This window comes from Mobula hypostoma, chromosome 25, assembly GCF_963921235.1.
Source record: "Mobula hypostoma chromosome 25, sMobHyp1.1, whole genome shotgun sequence".
Classification (NCBI taxonomy): Eukaryota; Metazoa; Chordata; class Chondrichthyes; order Myliobatiformes; family Myliobatidae; genus Mobula; species Mobula hypostoma.
The window spans coordinates 3355514-3376863 of record NC_086121.1 but is presented as its reverse complement, the minus strand read 5'-3'; the positions used below and the strand labels follow the sequence as shown (position 1 = coordinate 3376863).

Here is a 21350-nt window from a genome sequence, read left to right as displayed (position 1 = left end):
ACTCACTCTGCAGTACCGTGGCACCCTAATTCCTGTTCTCAAAGGCTCATGGCGCATGCATCCAGACAGGGGATATGGGATCCTGAAGACACAGACTCAGCATTTTAGGAACAGCTTCTTCCCTTCACCACCAGAGTTCTGAATGGACAATGAACATTACTTTGCTATATTTGCTCTCTTGTTGCACTGCTTAGTTTTTTTATTGTATACACTTAGAGGCCACTTTTGTCAGGTACACCTGCTCCTTGATCCAAATACCTAATCAGCCACTCATGTGGCAGAAACTCAATGCATAAGAGCATGCAGGCATGGTCAAAGCGTTCGGTTCAAACATCAGAATGGGAAAGAAATGTGATCCAAGTGACTATGACCATGGAATGATTGTCGGTGCCATATGGGGTGGCTTGAGCACCTCAGAAACTGGTGATCTCCTGGAATTTTCACACACAACGGTCTCTACAGTTTACAGAGAATGGTACAAAAAGCATAAAACTTCCAGTGAGCGGCAGTTCTGTGGGTGAAACCGCCTTGTTGATGAGAGAGATCAGAAGAAAAAAGCCAGACTAATTCAAGCTGACAGGAAAGAAGTAGCAACTCAGATAACCACACATTACAAAACTGGTGTGCAGAAGACCATCTCTGAATGCACAACACACTGAACCTTGAAGCAGCAGAAGACCACACTGGGTTCCATTCTTGTACCAAAATTGGTCACTGAGTATAAATTTCTTACTGTAATCTATAGTATATTTTATGCATTGCACTGTAATGCTACCACAAAACAAATTTCAAGACACATATCAGTGATAATAAACCTGATTCTTACCCACTTTACAGTAAGAAAACCCAGGGCAATACAAGCCAAATCAAATGAACACCAAAACACTTAAACAGTATTAAAGTAAAATTAGATTAAAACAATGTCATAGGACCAGAATTAGGCCATTCGGCCCATTGAGTCTGCTCCATCATTCCCTCATGGCTGATTTACTATCGCTCTCAAACCCATTCTCCTGCCTTCTCCCCGTAACCTTTGACACCCTGACAATCAAGAACTTATCAACGTCTGCTTTAAATACACCCACTGACTCGGCCTCCACAGCCGTCTGTGGCAACGAATTCCACGATTCACCATACTCTGGCTGAAGAAATTCCTCCTCATCTCTGTTCTAAATGAATGTCCAATTACTCTGAGGCTGTTCCCTCTGATCCTGGATTTACCAATGTCTTCTCCACATCTACCCTAGCCAGACCTTTCAGTATTTCATAGGTTTCAATGCGATCCCTTTCATCCTTCTAAACTCCAGCGAGTACAGGCCAAGATCCGTCAAACATGCCTCATATGTTAACCCTTTCATTCTCAGAATAATTTTCATGATCCTCCCGTGACTGTCCAATGCCAGCACATCCTTTCTTAGATAAGGAGCCAAAAACTGCTCACATTACTCCAAGTGCAGCCTGACCCATGCCTTATAAAGCCTCAACATTATATCCTTGCTTTTATACTCTAGTCCTCTCGAAATGAATGCTAACATTGCATTTGTTTTCCTTACCACTGACTCAACCTGCACATTAAACTTTAGGGATAATGTATAAATCAGCATAATTCAGTTGAAACAAAAAAATTCACAACATATGTCAGTGATATTAAACCTGATTTTTAAAAAAACATTCCCGTTCTGGGGGAGGCTAATTATTTTTATTGAGTTTTATATAGAACCAGACGTGTCTACATTCTGATAAATATATCTGCAGTGGTAGTTTGATAAAGGCTTCTCCCTCACTTTGTCTATAGCTAACTTCATTTAAGATGAACAGGAGGGGCACAATGCAAAACTGGAGCAGAGTAGAAAGGGCTTTGATTGCATCCACACACACCCTCTCCCTCCAGTACACATAAAAGGATTCAGAGTTTCCTTTCCCTTTAATCGACTACACAAATCATTTATTTTGCTCTATATCCATAACACATTTACAAGTAGACACTTTTCAAATGCATCTATTGCAAAAAAACACACTATTGCATCTGAATATAACATTACTCTCTTCTTAATGAATGACTAAACTTGTTATTTAAAAAAAAACTGTTATACAGATCAATCCTCCAAAGGCCATCAGATGTAGTTATAATTTTGATACTAATCTCATTTTTAACTTATATCCTATTTCAAATTGGATCCCAACAAAGCTTCACAGAAAGGAAAATACCTCGCAAACTCATCCTGTTAGATTTAATAGAAACGTCAAATCTGTTTAATCAGCTGACCTAATAATTCAAAAAGATATGCTGCCATAATGTGAGAAAAATAAGCAATCCTTCAAACAATAAACTATGTTGGATGGAGATTCAAAAATACTACAGCACTTGTCACACTGGGAAAAGTCCAAGTTGGCAGCATGAGTCCTGTTGCACTGCCACTAGCTGAAAGCATTCAGAGCTGATGGTATACAGTCCCTCACAGACGTTGGCAAGTAGTTAACAGTTTGCTGAAGGTGCTTTCAGGTCTTTATGTAAAGTAATGAGGTTTCTTCACATTTATCCCGTATTCAGAGAGAGCAGGAATTAAATCCTCCATGGTGAGGGTGTATTTTTTATCCTGAAAAACACAAAAAAAACTTAAGCATCTTACAAGATACAATTTCCTTCAAATCACCAATTTAGGTTTTTTTTCCTACATCTCTTCCATGAAGGCAAAACAAAATGGAACAGGAAATAACAGCAAATGATTTAGGACGCTACGGTAGTGTGGTGATTACCCCAATGCTATTGCATCTCGGAGCATCAGAGCTCAGAGTTCAATTCCAACACCGTCTGTAAGGAAATTGTGCGTTCTCCCCATAAACCTCGTGGGTTTTCTCCCACAGTCCAAAGACATATTGATTGGTAGGTTAATTGGTCATTGTAAATTCTCCTGTGATTAGGCTAGCACTGCAAGTAGAGTGCTGATTTCCAAAGAGCTTATTTAAAGCAGACTAGGAGAGGTTTTAAGTATTAAGGGTTGTACTCCTGAGCTGTAGTTATTATGATACACAAAATTTATGAGAAGGCAGGAGAATGGGATTGAGAGGGATAATAAATCAGACATGATGGAATGATGGAGCAGACTCGATGAGCCAAGTGGCCAAATTCTGTTCCTATGTTTTGTGGTCATAGTAAGAGTTCTTATAATTACATGAGAAAAGATTAAGGGATTATCTGATAGATGTTAGGATTACAAAAATGAAGCAATGTGTATGCATTGACGAATGGATCTAATACCATTGAGATAAACATTTATTTTTTATTTATTTAGTGATACAGTAACAGTACAGCCCAGGGTGTGGCAGAGTTCAATTCCAGCACCGTCCAAAGGGAATCTCTTGTATGTCCTCACTGTGGAATGCATGGGGTGTCCCCAGGTGCTCTGGTTTCCTCCCAAATCCAAAGACATACTGGGCAGGTTAATTGGTCATTGTAAATTGTCCCGTGATTAGGTTAGGGCAGGGGTTCCCAACCTTTTTTATGCCATGGACCAATACCATTAAGCAAGGGATTCATGCATCCCAGGTTGGGAACCCCTGGCTTTGGGTAAAATCAAGGTTGTGGGGTCGCTGGGCGACATGATTTAAAGGTCTGGAAGGGTCTATTCTGCACTGTATCGCTAAATAAATAAATAAAACCTGTGTTCTAAGACAATGAAGCAGCAATTAACTGAGTGGAGTGCTGACTTCCTGATAGAACCTCTCATATGCCAGGTGCTGAGGGTTGTACTCCTGAGCTGCATTCAAGCTATGACAATGAAAATGTAACACAGCTGGATACTGAGCCTACATTTCCATCACAAACCTGCTGGAGTTCACTTTAAAAGTGTCTTTTGTCTCTGCAAGTTGTTGTAGCAAATAACATCAGGTGCGTGAGCAAGGGAAAAGCTGACGATCAGAAATATGAGGTTGTTCTGTTTAAAAGCATTTTGAGACAGTGGAATGAATAGCAGAGTTCACCACTGAACCAAAGACCATGTGTAACAATTAAGTTAGAAAGGTTAAAGCAGCTTTATCTGAGAAAAGATGTGCTGGCATTGGAAAGGGTCCAGAAGAGGTTCATGGGAATGAAAGGGTTAACTTATGAGGGGTGTTCGATGGCACTGGGCCTGAACTTACTGGAGTGCTCCTCTCCACTGAGAGGGGAAATCTCATGAAACCTATCGAATATTGGAAGTCCCCGATAGAGTGGAAATGGAGAGGATATTTCCTATAGTACGAGAGCCTATGACCAGAATAGAGGGACATCCCTTTAGAACAGAGATGAGAAGGAATTTCTTTAGCCAGAGGGTGGTGAATTTGTGGAATTCATTGACACAGATGGCAGTGAAGGCCAAGTTATTGGATATATTTAAACTATTGGTTGATAAGTTCTTGATTAGTAAAAGCGTTGAGGGGGGAAATAAATCAGCCATTATGGAATGGCAGAGCAGACACACTGATCCAAATGGCCTAATTTTACTCCTATAGCTCACGGTTTTATTGAGGAATTAAGGGATTGAAGAACATGGCAGGGCTATTGCTCGTGAGGAAGGTACCAAAATAATCATGTAAAATAGTGGAAATCTTCATCTGGTTGAGTACAAACAGAAAGTATTCCAATTGGATTCTGCATGGAGACTTGATGTGAAGGGCAGTCACTTAAGTCTTAACCAATAAATGTCTGAGGTACTTTGTTTTTTGTTTCAGATTTATCAAATCTGCAGGGTTTTGATCTTCTACCAAAATGCTGTGGATGAGCCAGAAGGTCTGTCTTCATCTTGCAGCCATGCGATGCTGAGGTACTGGCGAGGCCCCCCTTGTGCACTGTGAACAGTTTTGGGTTCATCATCCAAGAAAAGGTGTGCTGGCATTGGAGAGGGTCCAGGGGAGGTTCACAAGGATGATTCCAAGAAGGTAAGGGTTATCATATGAGGAACGTTTGACAGCTCTGGGTCTGTACTCACTGGATTTGGGGGAGGGCGGAGGGTCTCATTGAAACCTTTCAAATGGTGAAAGGCCTAGACAGAGTAGATGTGAAACAGATGTTTCCCCATGGTGGGAGAGTCCAAGAGACCACAGCCTAGGATAGGACATCCATTTAAAACAGAGATGCAGAGAAATTTCTTTAGCCAGACGATGGTGAATTTGTGGAATTTATTACCACAGGCAGTTGTTGGGTGTTTTTAAAGCAGAGCTTGATCGGTTCTTGATTGGACACAGCGTCAAAGGTTATGGGGAGAAAGCTGGGGAGTGGGGCTGAGGAGGAGAAAAGAAAAAGAATCAGCTATGACTGAATGGTGGAGCAGACTCAGTGGCCCAAATGGCCCCATTCTGCTCCCATGTCTCATGGTCCTTATGTTTAATCTTCTGTAAGACAAGGCCACGCAATCCAATTCCAGCACGATTCAACCAAAATCATTTTAATTTGGAGGTTAATATCAGAATCAAGTTTAATATCACTGATGAAATTTGTTTTACAGCAGCAGTACATTATAATGCATAATAAAAACTATAAATTACAATAAAATTCTGTACTGTGTCAAAGTCTTAAGCACATAGATATATAGCTAGGGGGCCCAAGACGTTTGCACAGTACTGTAATTGTCAACGTGGCGCAGACAGCAAGTTTGTAAATCTGGCTGGAGCAAAGGATGTTGGGAATGGTGAGGGTGCAGAGCCACAGGAGGGGTGTGGGACAGGTGGCAGAGAAGGGGTGCCAGGGAGGGGGAGATGGATGCAGACACACCCAGCCCCGAGACACCAGGCAAGGTAATTTGATTCCAAACAATTGGTTTATTGATCATTACAGAATGATTCTCTGGTGCTTCCCACTCTCTCCCTTCTCCCAACCATGATTCCCCTCTCCCTGACCCCTTCCCACTCATAGTCCACAACAGAGACCCATATCAGAATCAGGTTTATCATTACTTACATGTCATGAATTTGTTTTTTGCAGCAGTACAGTGCAATACATAAAATTACATATTTATAATTAAATTAGAAAAAATCTAAAAAGAAAAAATAAGGAAATACCTTTTTGAGAATGCTTTTTCCAATGGAAAAGTTGTCTGGCATGAATTCAGTTAACATGATGAAAATTTAACATTTGGCAATTCCCCTGGCCTCTATCTATGAAGACATGTTATGGCTAAGTGTGGTAACTAATAAAGAACAACAGATTAGAGACTGAATAACTCCAAATTACAGGACTAATACACAACACGCTGGAAGAACTCAACACGTTAAGCAGTATCTATGGAGGTGAATAAACAGTTGATGTTTCGGGCTGAAATTCTTCAAGTGACCTGACCTAATGAAGGGCCTCAGCCTGAAGCATCGATGCTGCCTGACGTGCTGAGTTCCTCAGGATGTCTGTGTTGCCTTGAACTTCAGGATCTGCAGGATCTCCTGTATTATAAATTACAAGACTCCAGCCGTATAAAGTATATGTTTTCAAAAGCTGAAACCTGTATATCCTATTCCTAGAATATTCAGATGGACAGAGACATCCTACAGATGTTCACGATTGTTTGAAACATCACCCCAAGTATGAACAAACCTTGCTTTTGTTTCTGGAGCTTCCCGATGCAGTTCCTTTCATTTTGCAATGCTGCAAGGCATCATTTGCAATGTCTGAGATGAACTTTTGTGCAGCCAGTGATATTAAACGAATTCTGTTAAGAAAATAATGTGATCAAAAGCCTGTGCAGACAACCAATTTCATAGTAAATCAATGTAAAGTGTTCATGAATATGTGGTTGTGTGCAAAAATCTTGGGCACTCATATATAGCGAGGGTGTCCAAGACCTTTGCACAGTATTGTATTTGGGGTGTATGGGATATCCAGGGAAGGCTGTTGAAGATGCTTGTCGTGTCCATTCCAGGACAGCTCACTAACATTTGTTCCCTTCTGGACATTCAACTCTCACCTGTTTGCATGTGACAGCAACCACCCCCTGTACACCACTTCCATAGCCAAGCTATGCCAGGTAAGGGCAGCTGGCAGCCTCACACCCCAGTGAGCCAGGCTATGCCAGGTAAGGGCAGCTGGCAGCCTCACACCCCAGTGAGCCAGGCTATGCCAGGTAAGGGCAGCTGGCAGCCTCACACCCCAGTGAGCCAGGCTATGCCAGTTAAGGGCAGCTGGCAGCCTCACAGGCTATGCCAGCAAGGGCAGCTGGCAGCCTCACACCCCGGTGAGCCAGGCTATGCCAGGTAAGGGCAACTGGCAGCCTCACACCCCAGTGAGCCAGGCTATGCCAGTTAAGGGCAGCTGGCAGCCTCACAGGCTATGCCAGCAAGGGCAGCTGGCAACCTCACACCCCAGTGAGCCAGGCTATGCCAGCTAAGGGCAGCTGGCAGCTTCGCAGCCTGGTGAGATAGGGTCATGTCTGTCCTAGCATGTGAAGTCAGCTCCGGCAGACTGGGTGGATGAGATCTACAGTGAGATCCAACCGCCAAGAAGGTGGTATTGCAATACTCCGTGGAGAGCGAAGGGCATGACAAGCATAGAAGATGTCATGGTCATCGTCTACAATAAAGATCCCGGTTTGTGACACTTGTTCGTACCACTGGACCCGAACTCCTGAGGTTGGAAGAATGGAAACTGCCCCAGTGTAATGGCTTTCCTACTTTAAAAACTCTCCCACACAGATTTCCTGTCACTGTCGGACACAATTAACAACCACCACTGTATTTGTCAACATAGAGCAAAGAGCAAGTTTGTAAATGGATTTTGGGAATGGGGAGGGTGTGGGAAAGGTGGCAGAGGAGTCCGGGGGGCGGGGGGCGGGGGTTGGCACAGGTGCAGACAGACACCAGGCAAGGTCATTTGATTCCAAACAATTGGTTTATTGAGTATTACAGAATGTCTCTTTGGTGGTTCCCGTTCCGTCACCTCTCCCTTCCCCCTTTTCCCCAATCATGATTCCCCTCTCCCTGCCCCCTTCCCACTCTCAGTCCACAATAGAGACCCATATCAGAATCAGGTTCATCATCACTCACTTATGTCATGAAGTTTGTTTTTTTTTGTGGCAGCAGCACAGTGTAATACATAAAATTACTACAGTCCTGTGCAAATGTCTCAGGCCCCCTGGCTAAACGTGTGCCTGAGACTTTGCAGTCCTCTATTTAAAATTAATTCAACAGCTTTCTGAATCAATATTCTTTCATATTACTAAGCAAAAGGTGTAGCTTAAACCCCCTAGTAATGTTCCATGAGGGAACATTTCTATTACAGCTCGGGGCCTTGAAGTTCAGAGTTCAATTCTGGTGTCACCTATAAGGAGATTGTATGTTTCCCCATGACCACATGGGTTTCCTGCCACAGTTCAAAGACACACTAGTTAGTAGGTTAACTGGTCTTTGTAAATCGTGCTGTGATTACGCTAGTGTTAAATAGGTGGTTTGCTGGGCAGTGCTGGGCCTGTTCCACACTGCATCTCTCAGACATCCCACTCAGCAAAAACTCATTTCAGGGAGGTAGAATCATCAATTTGCGGGAGACTCCCGGGAGAGGTGGGATGTCTGCAATAGAGTAGCTCCTTAGCAGCTGGCCAGCTAGTTTAAATAACGTTAGCTATGCTAATGAACGAATGACACCTGTTAAACTCACCTCAACATGTCTTTTACAGTCTTAACCCACCATGGGCAATAGAAAAGTCACTGTTGTAAACAGTGCAGCCAGCAACACTGTCATTATTTTGACCCCTATTAGGCAGGGATACACTTTAGTGTAGTCTGGGGTGATGTACGTTTTATATTTTATTTTGAACACTCTGCCATGGCGCGCTCTCGCTCGCTCTCAAAAAAATTGATTTCCGTGATATTGTATATAATTTGCGGGCAGCAGGGAGCCACTATTAATATGCAGGAGACTCCCAGAAGTTCCGGGAGAGGTGGGATGTCTGATCTCTAAACCAGGCGCTCCCAGCCTGGAGCCCACAGACCCCTCTTAATATTATATCAAAAAAAAATGGGAACTCCTGCTCTAAATAAATAACATCAATTAAATGCCAACAATTATGACCAACAACCTTTGGATATCTATTCATAAAGAGACATTGGGGGGGGGGAAGGGGGCAGAGATTTCTTGAATTTCTTTATCCATTGAGGAAAATTTTGTTGCAAAGATAGGCACAACATGGTGGGATGAAGGGCCACTGTATTGTTCTGTGTGGGCCTAAAATTAAAATAACTGTGAAACTGAAGCTTACAACAACTTTGAAGCATTTTAAAGCAAGGGCTCTCACTGTAGAAACATTACCAATATTACTACTAGAATGTGAAAAGGCAAACTTACATGCGAGGATCAGAAGCCTCAAACCCTGCTCGATTCAAATAGTATCCTGTCACAGCATCTGGTATCTAGAGTGTTCGAGAAATAAACAGCGTGTTCAAGTTCATTGTCACCTATCTGTACAAATATACATCCAAACAAAACAACATTCCTCCGATCACAGTGCACCCACAAAACACACAGCACATAACAGAACATATTACCACAAGTTAATAACCTATAATTTTATAGGTATGTAAAAAGTGAATTAACTATATGGTAGAAAATGTTTGCCATTTGAGAAATGTTTTACTGCCAACTGTCAATTTCCTAGGCAATGACAACTCAATAGAGAGATTTAACAAAGTCAACACAATACCAAGTGATCTATACATTCTGAAACTGCTACAACGTCACTTCCCCAGTTAGTACTGTGTAGGCTCAGACATAAAGCATGCTTTCCAAAATGTCTGTATTTATACTAACAAGAACTCCAACACCAAATTTTAAAAAGATTTATTTCCAAAATAAAGAGTGTGGAACAAGTTGGCAGTGGAACTGGTGGAGAATTTGAGATAAGAACATGGATGGGACGTCTACAATCCAAGTATAGGTTGATGGGTCAAGGCAGGGTAACAGTTTAACACAGACTAGATGGGTCAAAGGGCCTGTTTCTGTGCTGTAGTGTTCTATGACTTTATAATACCATGTTTAACCTGTGTGTGGTAGAACAAGGGATGCTATGGCCACACCCAAGGTGCTGTATTGGGTGTTTAATTTAGCATTGGCAGAGGATACAGTCATAGCAGTAGTAAGGTTTAACCCAAAAATCACTGAAATTGACAGGAGTCAGCTTTGTCAAAGGTTCTGCTGATTTGAGAATGAGCAGACGCAACTTTTTTTCATGTAAACGTTCTACACTTTACTAGTTCACCTGGTGTTTGTTTACTGCACAGGAAGATTATGCCTTAAACCAAGCAAAAAGATCCACACTTCCCTCAATCTTCTGCATTTTCAATCCTTCACGTGCATGCACCTGTAGCCCAGTGTTTTAATTTCACTGACTGGCACCTGGTTTTTGACTTATTGTCGAACAAGAATTAGAAGCTTGGCCTGACACTCACAGTAGAGTGGAAAAACTTGCCAAACCTTTCAGTAAGTGGTTTATTTACTTAAGTGACATCATGAGGAGAAAATGGAGTGCAAGCCACAATCTGCATGACTGAAATGAAGATAAACTTACTGTTGGTGTATAATCTTCTAATTGCATTAGGAAATCTGCCAGTGGTGTTGTTGATATAACAGGTTTGACATCCCCGTTTGCAATCCCTTGAGGAACGTAGACACCATTTGAAACCGATGTATCTGTGGCAGAGGCAGCAGCATTTGGAACTGAAGAGACAGGGAGGAAAGAAGCACTGATCAGCACATAGCAAGAGAAATCTAAACAGAAACAAATGCACTTTCCTTATACTCTCTGAAGCTAAATGTTAACTGTCTTATGTCATTAGGATCAACTTTATTTGCCAAATCCATTTACACGCATTAGAAATTTGAGAGTGTGTTGGTCAGGGCGCTACATGCAAAATTATATTTTTAGAATTTTAGAGGTGGGTAGCGGGGTGGAGATACATCTCTACCAAAGGAGGTGTAAGGCGCTCCTTCCCTCCGCTAGCCTGCTGGTCACCCTTGGCCAAGGTGTAGCACCTGTTTTGCACCCCCCCACCCAATAAGGATCACATGAAGCTATGGAAGTAGGTGATGGTGGATGGTCATAAGAGCAGCGGGTGCACATCACCAGTCCTGGTTCTGCAACCACTGATACCAGGCAGACAATCTCTGAAGAGTATTGATAATGTCTGGGGGTCACCCATCTTGTAACGACACTGCCCAGAAGGCAGCAATGGCAAACCACTTCTGTAGAAAAAAATTTTGCGACAACAGTCATGGTCACAGAAGGACCATGATCCCCCTTGTCATACAACATATAACAAATAAACAAATGAAAATTAGAGGTTAAAGTACAGACATGGAGTAAAATATGTACACATACATAAATACCAGCATGTATTTACAATGTAAACAGCATTATAAAAAGTAGTTTAAAGTGTTTACAGAGCAGTGATGGGGTAATCGATAGAGAGGGGCAGGTGGGGCTAGCTAGAATGGTTGATTGGATTAATGGCCAGGGGAAGAAACTTTTGAGATAATGTGAAGTTTATGTTTTGCTAGCCCCATTTCCAGAAGGGAACTTTTGGAAAAAGACTTTTATTGGATGGGTAGTGTCCACATGACTTAGCCTGCCTGCTTCTTTGTCCTGCACGTGTGCAAGTCCACCCCCTCCCTGCACCCCATGAGGACTGGCTTGGGGACCTCTGGTTTCCTCCTCCTGAAGTCAATAATCAGCTCTTGTTCTGCTGCCATTGTAAGGGGTTGTGGCACCAGTCAGCCAGATTTTCAATCTCCCTACTATATGCCAATTTGTCACCTTTCATTCAGCCTTCAACAGCGGCGTCAGCAGCAAACCAGAATATGGCATTAGAGCTGTGCTTAGCCACACAGAATCAGAATCAGCTTTATTATCACCGGCATATGTTGTGAAATTTGTTAACTTAGCAGCAACAGCTCAATGCAATAAATACTGTAGAAGAAAAATAAATTAGTTATAGTATATGTATATTGAATAGATGTTAAAAAATCATGCAAAAACAGAAATAATATATTTTAAAAAGTGAGGTAGTGTTCACAGGTTCAATGTCCATTTAGAAATCGGATGGCAGAGGAGAAGGAGCTGTATCTGAATCGCTGAGGTGTACCTTCAGGCTTCTGTACCTCCTACCTGATGGTAGCAGTGAGGAAAGGGCATGCCCTGTGTGCTGGGGGTCCTTAATAAAGGATGCTGCCTTTCTGCGATACCACTGCTTGAAGATGTCCTGGGTACTTTGTAGGGTAGCACCCAAGATGGAGCCGACTAAATTTACAACCCTCTGCAGCCTCTTTCAGTCATAATTGTAAGACAAGTAGAACGGGGGGCTGGGCACACAGTCTTGTGGTACACCTGTGCTGATGGAGTTTGTAGAGGAGATGTTGCCAATCCAAACTGGGTCTGTGTGAGGAAATCGAGGATCCAATTACACACGGAGGTATTGAGACCAAGGACTTGAAGCTTATTAAATAGTTTTGACAGGGTCATAGTATTGAATGCCAAGCTGTATTTGATAAAAGGGATCCTGATGTATGCATCTTTGCTGTCCAGATGTCCCAGGATTCCACGCACAGACTAGATGGGCTGAAGAGCCTGATTCTGTGCTGTACTTTTCTGTGACTCTGGCACTTCACTCAATCAGTGAGCTGGCATCTGCTGTGGTCCTGTTGCTCCAGTCAGCAATTTGGAGCAGATCCAAGTCATTTCTCAGGCAGGAATTGATAGGCTTCATTACCAACCTCGCAAAGCACTTCATCACAGTGGATGTAAGTGCTGCTGGACAACACTGTATTTATTGAGGCAGGTTACCACGTTCTTAGGCACCAGTATAATTAAAGTCTGCTCGAAGTGGCTGGGTACCTCAGCCTGCCAAAGCAAGAGGTTAAAAATCTCAGTGACCACTCCATCAGTTGATGACCAACAGTCAGGTACACTATCTGTGACACAGTGCTGCTCTTTGACAAGGACCACAGTGGCTGGATAAACGTACGGCTGGGTAGTGCAGCAAATAATTCAGATAGACTATAGACAAGAGTATAGCCTGGAAGAGGAACTCGAGCTATATAGCAAATCAAAATAACAGGACCGCGGAAAACTTCTAAAGGAAGGAAAACAGCACAATCCCCTTAAAGGTTGTCCCCGACCTCCGACCCCTGCCCCCTACACGCCCCTTAAACACCAGCCATCCGCCATCCACTCTGCCGCTCCGGGCTGAGCTCTGAGCCAGTGACCCAGGCCCGACCCACACACCGACTCCTCTTCCCTTACTTCCCTCGGGATATAGGCCGCAAGCGCGCCGCCCATCCATCTATAGCCCCGTCCCTCCGTGCACACTCACCGTTGCCAGCCGCGGTACTAACAGCCGCGCCGCCAGGCGGCCCTCCCTCCGCGTTCATGGCGCTCCCGCTCACTAAGGTGCCACCATCCTCAGGCCGCCCCACATCCGGTCCGTCCCGCAAACCCCACCGGCTCCTCCCGACCACTTTAGGTGCGAGAACAACAATGGCGTCCCGGCTCTTCCTTTAAACCCCTCCGGGCGCTCACGCAGACCGAGGTGCCAACACTTCGTTCCACCTGTGAGGTTACTGTCGGTGGGAAGTTGTTATGTATTAAGTAATTACACCATATAATATAAATTTAAAATACCGTCCACATTCTGACGGTAATTAGAGACTAAATTATTAAACAAACCAGTTGAAAGAGTGAACCCCATCAGGAGAGACTCTGCATTGAAGTGGTGGATGTGGGTTCAGTTGTAACTTTTAAGAGAAGTTTGAGAAGGTACTGTACATAGATGGGAGAGGTGTGGAGGCCTATGGTCCCAGTGCAGGTAGACTAGTTGGGACTACGTAGAAAACCAGGCCAGCATGGAGTAGATGGACCAAAGTGCCTGACTCAATGTTGTAGTGCTTTTTGATTCCAAAACATTCAGCAATGTCACAAATTAATGGTTAACAACAGAAATGGCCAAATCTGATACAGATAGGAAAATGGAGATTTTAATTCTCCTTCTTCCCTCCCTCACGTGCCTATTATTCACCTGTCATTCACTTATCACCCACTAGACATTGTTCCACTCATTTCAAAACCCCAAACCACACTTGCATACCTTGTTAAGCTAGCTCTCTCCCCTTTTCCAGTTCAGATGAAGGGTCTCGACCTGAAATATCTACTGCCTATTTCCTGCAGAAGAGGCTTTAAAATGTAGAGAACATGGGTCATGGTGGCTAGGACAAATATTTATATATTTATTTTATCGAGATACAGCGCAGAACAGGCCCTTCCCGTCCCAGCAAGCTGCATCACCCAGCAAACCACCTATTTAACCGCAGCCTCATCACAGGACAGTTTGCAACGACCGATTAAACTACCAAGTGGTATGTCTTTGGAATGTGGGGAGGGGGGGAACTGGACAAACACCAGGCCCTCGTGGGAAGGACTTTCTTACAAAAAGCATTGGATTTGAACTCCAAAGTCCAATGCCCTGAGGTGTTACAGCATCACACTAACAGTATTGCAGCTGGACAAGGTATTGATGAGGCCGTGCCTGGAGTTTCATGTACACTTTTGTCACCCAGTTATAGGAAAAAACTGGAAAGAGTGCGGAGATTTTCAAGGATGTTGCCAGGGCAAGAGGGCCTGAGTTTTAGGGAGAAGTTGACCAAGCTTGGTCTTTATTCCTTCGAATGAATAAGAATAAGAAACAACTTTACAGAAGTGGTTAAAATGATGAGAGGCAAGGTGGACAGTAACAGTCTTTTCCCCAGGGTAGGGTTCTCCAAAGCTATCAAGCGTAGGTTTACAGTGAGAGTGGATAGAGTTAAAAGGACCTGACGGGCAAATTATTTATGCAAAAGGTGGTGAATATATGGAACGAACTGCCAGAGGAAGTGATTGAGGCCGATGCAGTTGGGAACAATTAAGAAGCATTTGGGTAGCTACATGGAGTTCAAAGTACATTTATTATAAAAGTATGCATACACTATACAACCTTGAGATTCATCTCCTTACAGGCAGCCGCAAAACAATTACCTCAAAAGAATCCATAAAAACTGAAAAACGCCCACTGTGCAGAGAGAAAGAGAGAGAAATAAAACAAATCAAACAATAAATAAGTCAAGTCAAGTCACTTTTTATTATCATTTCAACCATAACTGCTGGTACAGTACACAGTAAAAACGAGACAAAGTTTTTCAGGACCATGGCGCTACATGAAACAATACAAATATAAAGTGAATAGTATTTAGAACAAAAGTGAGTCTTCAGACATGAAGCCAGGGGAAGGCCTATCACCTCAGCCCATAGCAGAGTAAACATTGCGGAGCCCATTGACTCAGAGTCTGGAGCAGGCTCGTGGCTCCAGCTTCAGTGCGGAGTTAATGTCATGGAGGGGAGCAGCTTGAGGGAACACGGGAATTTTTTTTTGTTTTTCACACCATTCTCTGTAAACTCCAGAAACAGTTTAACATGAAAATTTCAGTAGGTCAGCAGTTTCTAAAGTACTGAAGTCACCCCGTCTGGCACCAACAATCATTCCATGATCAAAGTCACTTAGATCACATTTATTCCCAGCTCAGATGTTTGGTCTGAACAACAACTGAACCTCTTGACCATGTCGGCATGCTTTTATGCATCGAGTTGCTGCCACATGATTGACTGATTAGATATTTACATTAATGAGCAGGTGTATCTAATAATATGGCCACTGACTGAATGACTCTTTTCCCTTGCCTCTTGAGAAAGACACACAGCTCTCTGACAAACTTATAAAACATTGTTTTCCATTATTGCTTTTCTATTTGACTACCTCAATATGGGTGGACGGGTGGCGGGGTGGAGATGTGTCTCTATCAAAGGAGGTGTAAGACACTCCTTCCCACCGCTAGCGCAGGTCACCTTAGGGCAAGGTGTAGCCCCTGCATAACACCGCCCCCCCCCGATCAGGGTCGCATGAAGCCATGGGGGCAGGCAGTGGATGGTCGTATGAGCAGCTGGTGCATATCACAAGTCCTGGCTATGTGACCACCGACACCAGGTAGACAATCTCTGAAGAGTATTGATATTGACTGGGGTCACCTGTCTTGTAAAGACACTGCCCAGAAGGCAATGGCAAACCACTTCTGTAGAAATGTTTGCCAAAAGTAATCATGGTCATGGAAACACCACAATCGTCCATATTGGATGACACGGCATGTCAATCGAAGGAACCCCAGTGTAATCCTGTTTGGAATGATCTGTTTGGAGAGTATGGAAAACCAAGCAATTCACTGAAGCTCAGTATGTCACAATAAAAAACTAACGGGCCAATTCCTTCCAATGGGAGCAGGAAGTCTCTCAAAGCTATTCTATTATTTAGTAAGGTCATGCCTGATATGCCAGGAACTTATAATTTGCGTTATTGCCAGCTCATAATAATCACTCACACAGTGTTTGTGAATTGCTTCTATATTCTGGTTTTGTAAATGATCTAGACGATGGCCCATGGTTCAGAGTGAGACCCTCCACCTCATGATGCTGGAGACCTGCTTTCGACCTCAATGTTGATAGGGATGGTGATGGCATGTTTGGGAGGAGCAACGGAGTTGGAATGAGGAAGCATTTAGATCAGCCTGTGAGAGAGTTCCAGGACCAGCACAGTGGGTGTGGCATGAGGGAGCTCCAGGACCAGCACAGTGGGTGTTGGCATGAGAGAGTTCCAGGACCAGCACAGTGGGTGTTGGCATGAGGGAGCTCCAGGACCAGCACAGTGGGTGTTGGCATGAGGGAGCTCCAGGACCAGCACAGTGGGTGTGGCATGAGGGAGCTCCAGGACCAGCACAGTGGGTGTGGCATGAGGGAGCTCCAGGACCAGCACAGTGGGTGTTGGCATGAGGGAGCTCCAGGACCAGCACAGTGGGTGTTGGCATGAGGGAGCTCCAGGACCAGCACAGTGGGTGTTGGCATGAGGGAGCTCCAGGACCAGCACAGTGGGTGTTGGTGTGAGAGAGCGTCCAGATCAGCCCCTGGGTAGGAATGAGGGATTTTCGGGACCGGCACAGTGAGGGAGCGTCTAGATTAGCCTGTGGTGGGTGGGAGTGAGAGAGTACCATCAGCTCAGTGGGGACCGGCGTGAGGGAGCGCCGGGATCAGGTTGGGCGGGGTAAGTGAGGTATTACTGATCCTGGAGGGGTGTAGGAAGTGAGGGAGTCGGGATCAGCCCGGTATGGCGTCGGGGTGAGGGAGAGCCCGGCCCGATATAGGGTCAGACTGAGGGAGCGCCCGAACCAGCCCGCGGGGGCGGGGTCTTCCGCTGTCAATCAGGTGAATGGAGCGGAAGCCGAGTGAGGTCACCGGCCGCCCAGTCCCGCCCCTTTTCCTCGTGTGGCGGCGATGGCGGCGCCTCCGAGCAACCCTAGCAACCCGGTGGTTTTCTTTGATATCACCATCGGCGGCCAGGTGAGGGGGCCTGGGGCCGAGGAGCGGGGCGACGGGGCACTAAGGGACCCGGTGCGGCATTAAAATCAGGAGCAGTCTGGTCCCGGGGCTGGGGTAAGGGGATGAGGGCGGAACAGGCCGGGGCTGGGGTCAGGCATATTGGGGTTTTGGGAATGAAACCTGGAGCCGGGGATGGGACCATGTCCGTGGCTCCTGGGAGTGGGTTAAGATTAGATATTTTGCTGCCGCAAAACGACAGATTTCTTGACAGTGTTCAGTCGGTGGAAGATCAAGCTGGACCAGGCCAACTTGCCATCAATCTACAGTTATGCCACCCAGGGACTTGGGATATATATTATATTTTTCATGACTTTTTTTTCTGTAATCAAAACTATTTGTGCAGTGTGCTGTTGGTTATGTGTTTTCACCTTGGTCCTGGAGGAACGCTGTTACGTTCCTCTATTTTCTTGTATTGTTGGATGATATTTCAACTTGAACTTGACAGTGATATTAAATCTGACTCTGATTCATCACTAAGCCCTAAGCTGTTGGCAACGTTAGGTGGGTCTCACAATATTTGGTAATATTTTGCTTTATGTGGTCTGCGTCATATACGTTTTGTGGGTGCACCGTGGTCCCAAGGAACATTGTTTCATTTGGTTGTATATAAATATGATCAAATGATAAACTTGTATAGTCAAGGACTAGGTATTATAACCTTTATCCATTTTATAAAAGTCATAAATTGGGAGTATGATGTTGTGGGGTGGATGAAATCACTGGAGAGACAGAGTCACTGGTAGATACAAAGCAGCTTCTTTATTCCACACAACAAGGTACAGCAGGCATCATACGGACGGAGACGCTTTCCGCAGAAAGGTTTGCTAGCCCAATGTGGGCTTAATATTTTTATGCTAAACACAAAGGGCAATTCCTATTTACAAAGTTATAGACAATGCTTTCTTTTGAAGCTACATACAAAACATCACACCTTCTGACTTCATCCTCTCCTCCAGACGCCCGCATGTCTGGGTTGGTACTCACAGCCTTTCGGAGTGCAAGTTAAATCCACAATGCACTTACTTAGTATTTTACATGCTGACACAGAGGACAATTCATATTTATAAAGTATAGATAATACTGTCTTCAAAACTACCTGTAAACTTCACACTTCCATCCGCAGCATCTGGCTAGTATTCCGATTTTCACAGCTTTTAGGAAGTGCATTGTTATGAACTCGATCCACAGTACTTTGTCAAACAGAAGACTGGTGGCCAAGTGTAAATGAATCATAACATCATTCCTATACTAACCTTCCACTGCTGGTGAACTGTGGCTGTTGGATAAACCACCTGCAAAGTGCACTGTGGTTACTCACTGAGGCTTATACTATATGACATTAGGCCATTCGGCCCATTATGCCATTCCATCCACAGTCTCCTGCCTTCTCCTGTGACAGTTGATGCTCTGACTAATCAAGAATCTATCAACCTCTGCTTTAAATATATCCAAAGACTTGGTCTCAGCAGCCATCCGTGGCAATGAATTTCACAGATTCGCCGGCCTCTGGCTAAAGAAATTTCTCCTTAGCTCTGTTCTAAATGGACATCCCTCTATTCTGAGGCTGTGCCCTCTGGTCCTAGATTCCAACACTATAGAAAATATTCTCTCCACATCCACTCTATTGAGGCCTTTCAATATTCAATAGGTTTCAATGCGATCCACCCCCCCCCCCCCCCATCCTTCTAAACTCCAGCGAATACTGGCCGCCCAGGGCCATCTAAAGCTCCTCATGTTAACTACTAATAAAAGACATGAATTTGGGAGTATGATGCAAGTTCTTTACAGTTCTGTATGAGGGCATCTTCACATCATTGGCAGTCAATGCTGAAAATGAATCTTGCACCACTGACACGGTGGCTGCTGTTGAACTAGCTGTAAACTGCAGTGTGGTCACTCAACAAGCTGTAAACTAGCTGTAAACTGCAGTGTGGTCACTCAACAAGCTGTAAACTAGCTGTAAGCTGCAGTGTGGTCACTCAACAAGCTGTAAACTAGCTGTAAACTGCAGTGTGGTCACTCAACAAGCTGTAAACTGCAGTGTGGTCGTTCAGCAAGTCGCCTTTGCTTCCACCCCAGCCTGGCAATCGTATCACAACAAAAGACATGGAGAACAGTCAACTCAAAATCAGAATCAAGTACTTGGCGGAATTTGTTGTTTTGCAGCAGCAGTACAGTGCAATACTATAAATTATAAGAAATATATAAACATTAAGTAAGTAGTGCAAAAGAGAGCAAAAATAATGAGGTAGCGTTCATGGGTTCATGAACCATTCAGAAATCTGATGGTGGAGGGGAAAAAACTGTTCCTAAGACATTGAGTGTGTGTCTTCAGGCTCCTGTTCCTCCTCTCTACTGGTAGTAATAAGAAGAGGACAAGTCCTGGTTGGTGTAGTTCCTTAATGATGGATGCTACCTTTTTGAGGCTTCGCCTTTTAAAGATGTCCTTGGTGGGTAGTCTAGTGCTATGACGGAAAACTATCCGACATGTCACACAGCACTGTGAGCTGTAAATATATTTCTATTTCTTCAATCAAAACCCTGGAATCCTCAACCTAATAGAACTGTGGATTACTGTCACCTAGTTCAAGAGTGCCCGGACCACAGTATTCTCAAGGGTTGCTAGTGATGCACTAGTTTAAAATACAAGTTTAATTATCATTCAACCATACATGAACACACATGAATACAGCCAAACCAAACAGTGTCCCTCTGGGGCCAAGGTGCAAAACACAATACCAACAGTCATACACAGCACAGGCAAATATAGCACATATAAGATAGAAGTAAACATACAATCACGCAAAAAATATAGTATAGGCCAAGTCCCTAAGTGACCTCTCCTGTAAGTTGCTGGTGCATGGGTGTTATCGGCAAGAACAAGCAGTTCTCAGTAGTCTGTAGATGAACCATACTTGCAATCCGCTTGTCATGCCACTGATCAAACACTGGAGGGTGGCACCAATGGGAGGGGCCAACACACATCCTCTCACCCCCTCCAACCCCCAAACCCAACATGGACACTACACTACACTGTCTCTGGCATTTCCTCTCCTGGACTGCTGCAACAGGCAAGCCCACAGCTTGAGGCCTACTCCTCGCTACAGCAAGACCACACAGCTACCCTGCTGTCTGTCTCACCAATAAGCAAGAGAAACATCCAAAACAATCACTGGCTGTTAGACTGCTTTCCTATTGCAGGCAGCAACACAGTCTGCACCAAGTCCAGCTCTTCGGCCAATGAGCAGATCATTAATGGGGTAGACCTGCAGTACCTGAAGTTCTTTGTGGCTAGCATTGTCCAGCCATTATAAAAAAGACATTTCAAATCACCTTTGATTGGCTCCCCAAAAGTTCACTGTGCCTGAACGCACCATCTTCTTACCAGAAGTCCCTCAATATTCCTAATTTCCTCAAAATTCAGAAATGCTCCAGGATAAACATGTATTTTCATCTTCATTTGATTTGGTAGCTAGTCATACGTCAGTATTCTCTGCTTTTGCTCATTCCTGTAAATAAAAATGGTTCTATTCAATTCATCAAGGCTTTCAAAATTTAACAAGCATCATCAAATACAGTCATAGGATTGGTACATTTCCAAAAGGAGATTCAGCCCATTGTGTTCAGACCTCGTCTTCACTGCTTGTTCTTCCCCGCCACCCTCTCCCTTCCCTGGCTTCTCCCCTGTAGCCAAACAGGTTATCTTTTTAGCTGTGTTTTTATTCAATTACTACTTGCAGGTGCAATGCAACCTATTCTCTACCATATGGGGCAGCATAGCAGTGATCTTAATGTTTTACAACGCCAGAAATTGGACGTCATTTACTAAGGACCCCCATCACCCAGGACATGCCCCCTCTCACTGCTACCATCAAGGAGGAGGTACAGGTG

The 21350-nt window shown here is 44.1% G+C and overlaps 2 protein-coding genes across 2 annotated transcripts in view; one reads left to right on the top strand and one right to left on the bottom strand.

Moving 5' to 3' along the window:
- Nucleotides 1-1655: 1655 nt before the first annotated feature.
- taf10 (TAF10 RNA polymerase II, TATA box binding protein (TBP)-associated factor) lies at nt 1656-13459 on the bottom strand. Its single transcript, XM_063033439.1, has 5 exons — nt 13324-13459; nt 10524-10672; nt 9305-9369; nt 6563-6677; nt 1656-2597 (listed from the first exon to the last, which is right to left on the bottom strand). The coding sequence occupies exons 1-5, from the start codon at nt 13379-13381 to the stop codon at nt 2508-2510; spliced, it is 477 nt and encodes a 158-aa protein (XP_062889509.1). The 5' UTR covers nt 13382-13459; the 3' UTR covers nt 1656-2507.
- Nucleotides 13460-17296: 3837 nt separating this feature from the next.
- Nucleotides 17297-21350, top strand: part of ppih (peptidylprolyl isomerase H (cyclophilin H)) — a 30831-nt gene continuing 26777 nt past the window's right edge. Inside the window, exon 1 of the mRNA XM_063033414.1 lies at nt 17297-17420. Within this exon, the coding sequence (XP_062889484.1) occupies nt 17355-17420 (66 nt within the window). The 5' untranslated portion in view covers nt 17297-17354. The remainder of the gene's footprint in view (nt 17421-21350) is intronic.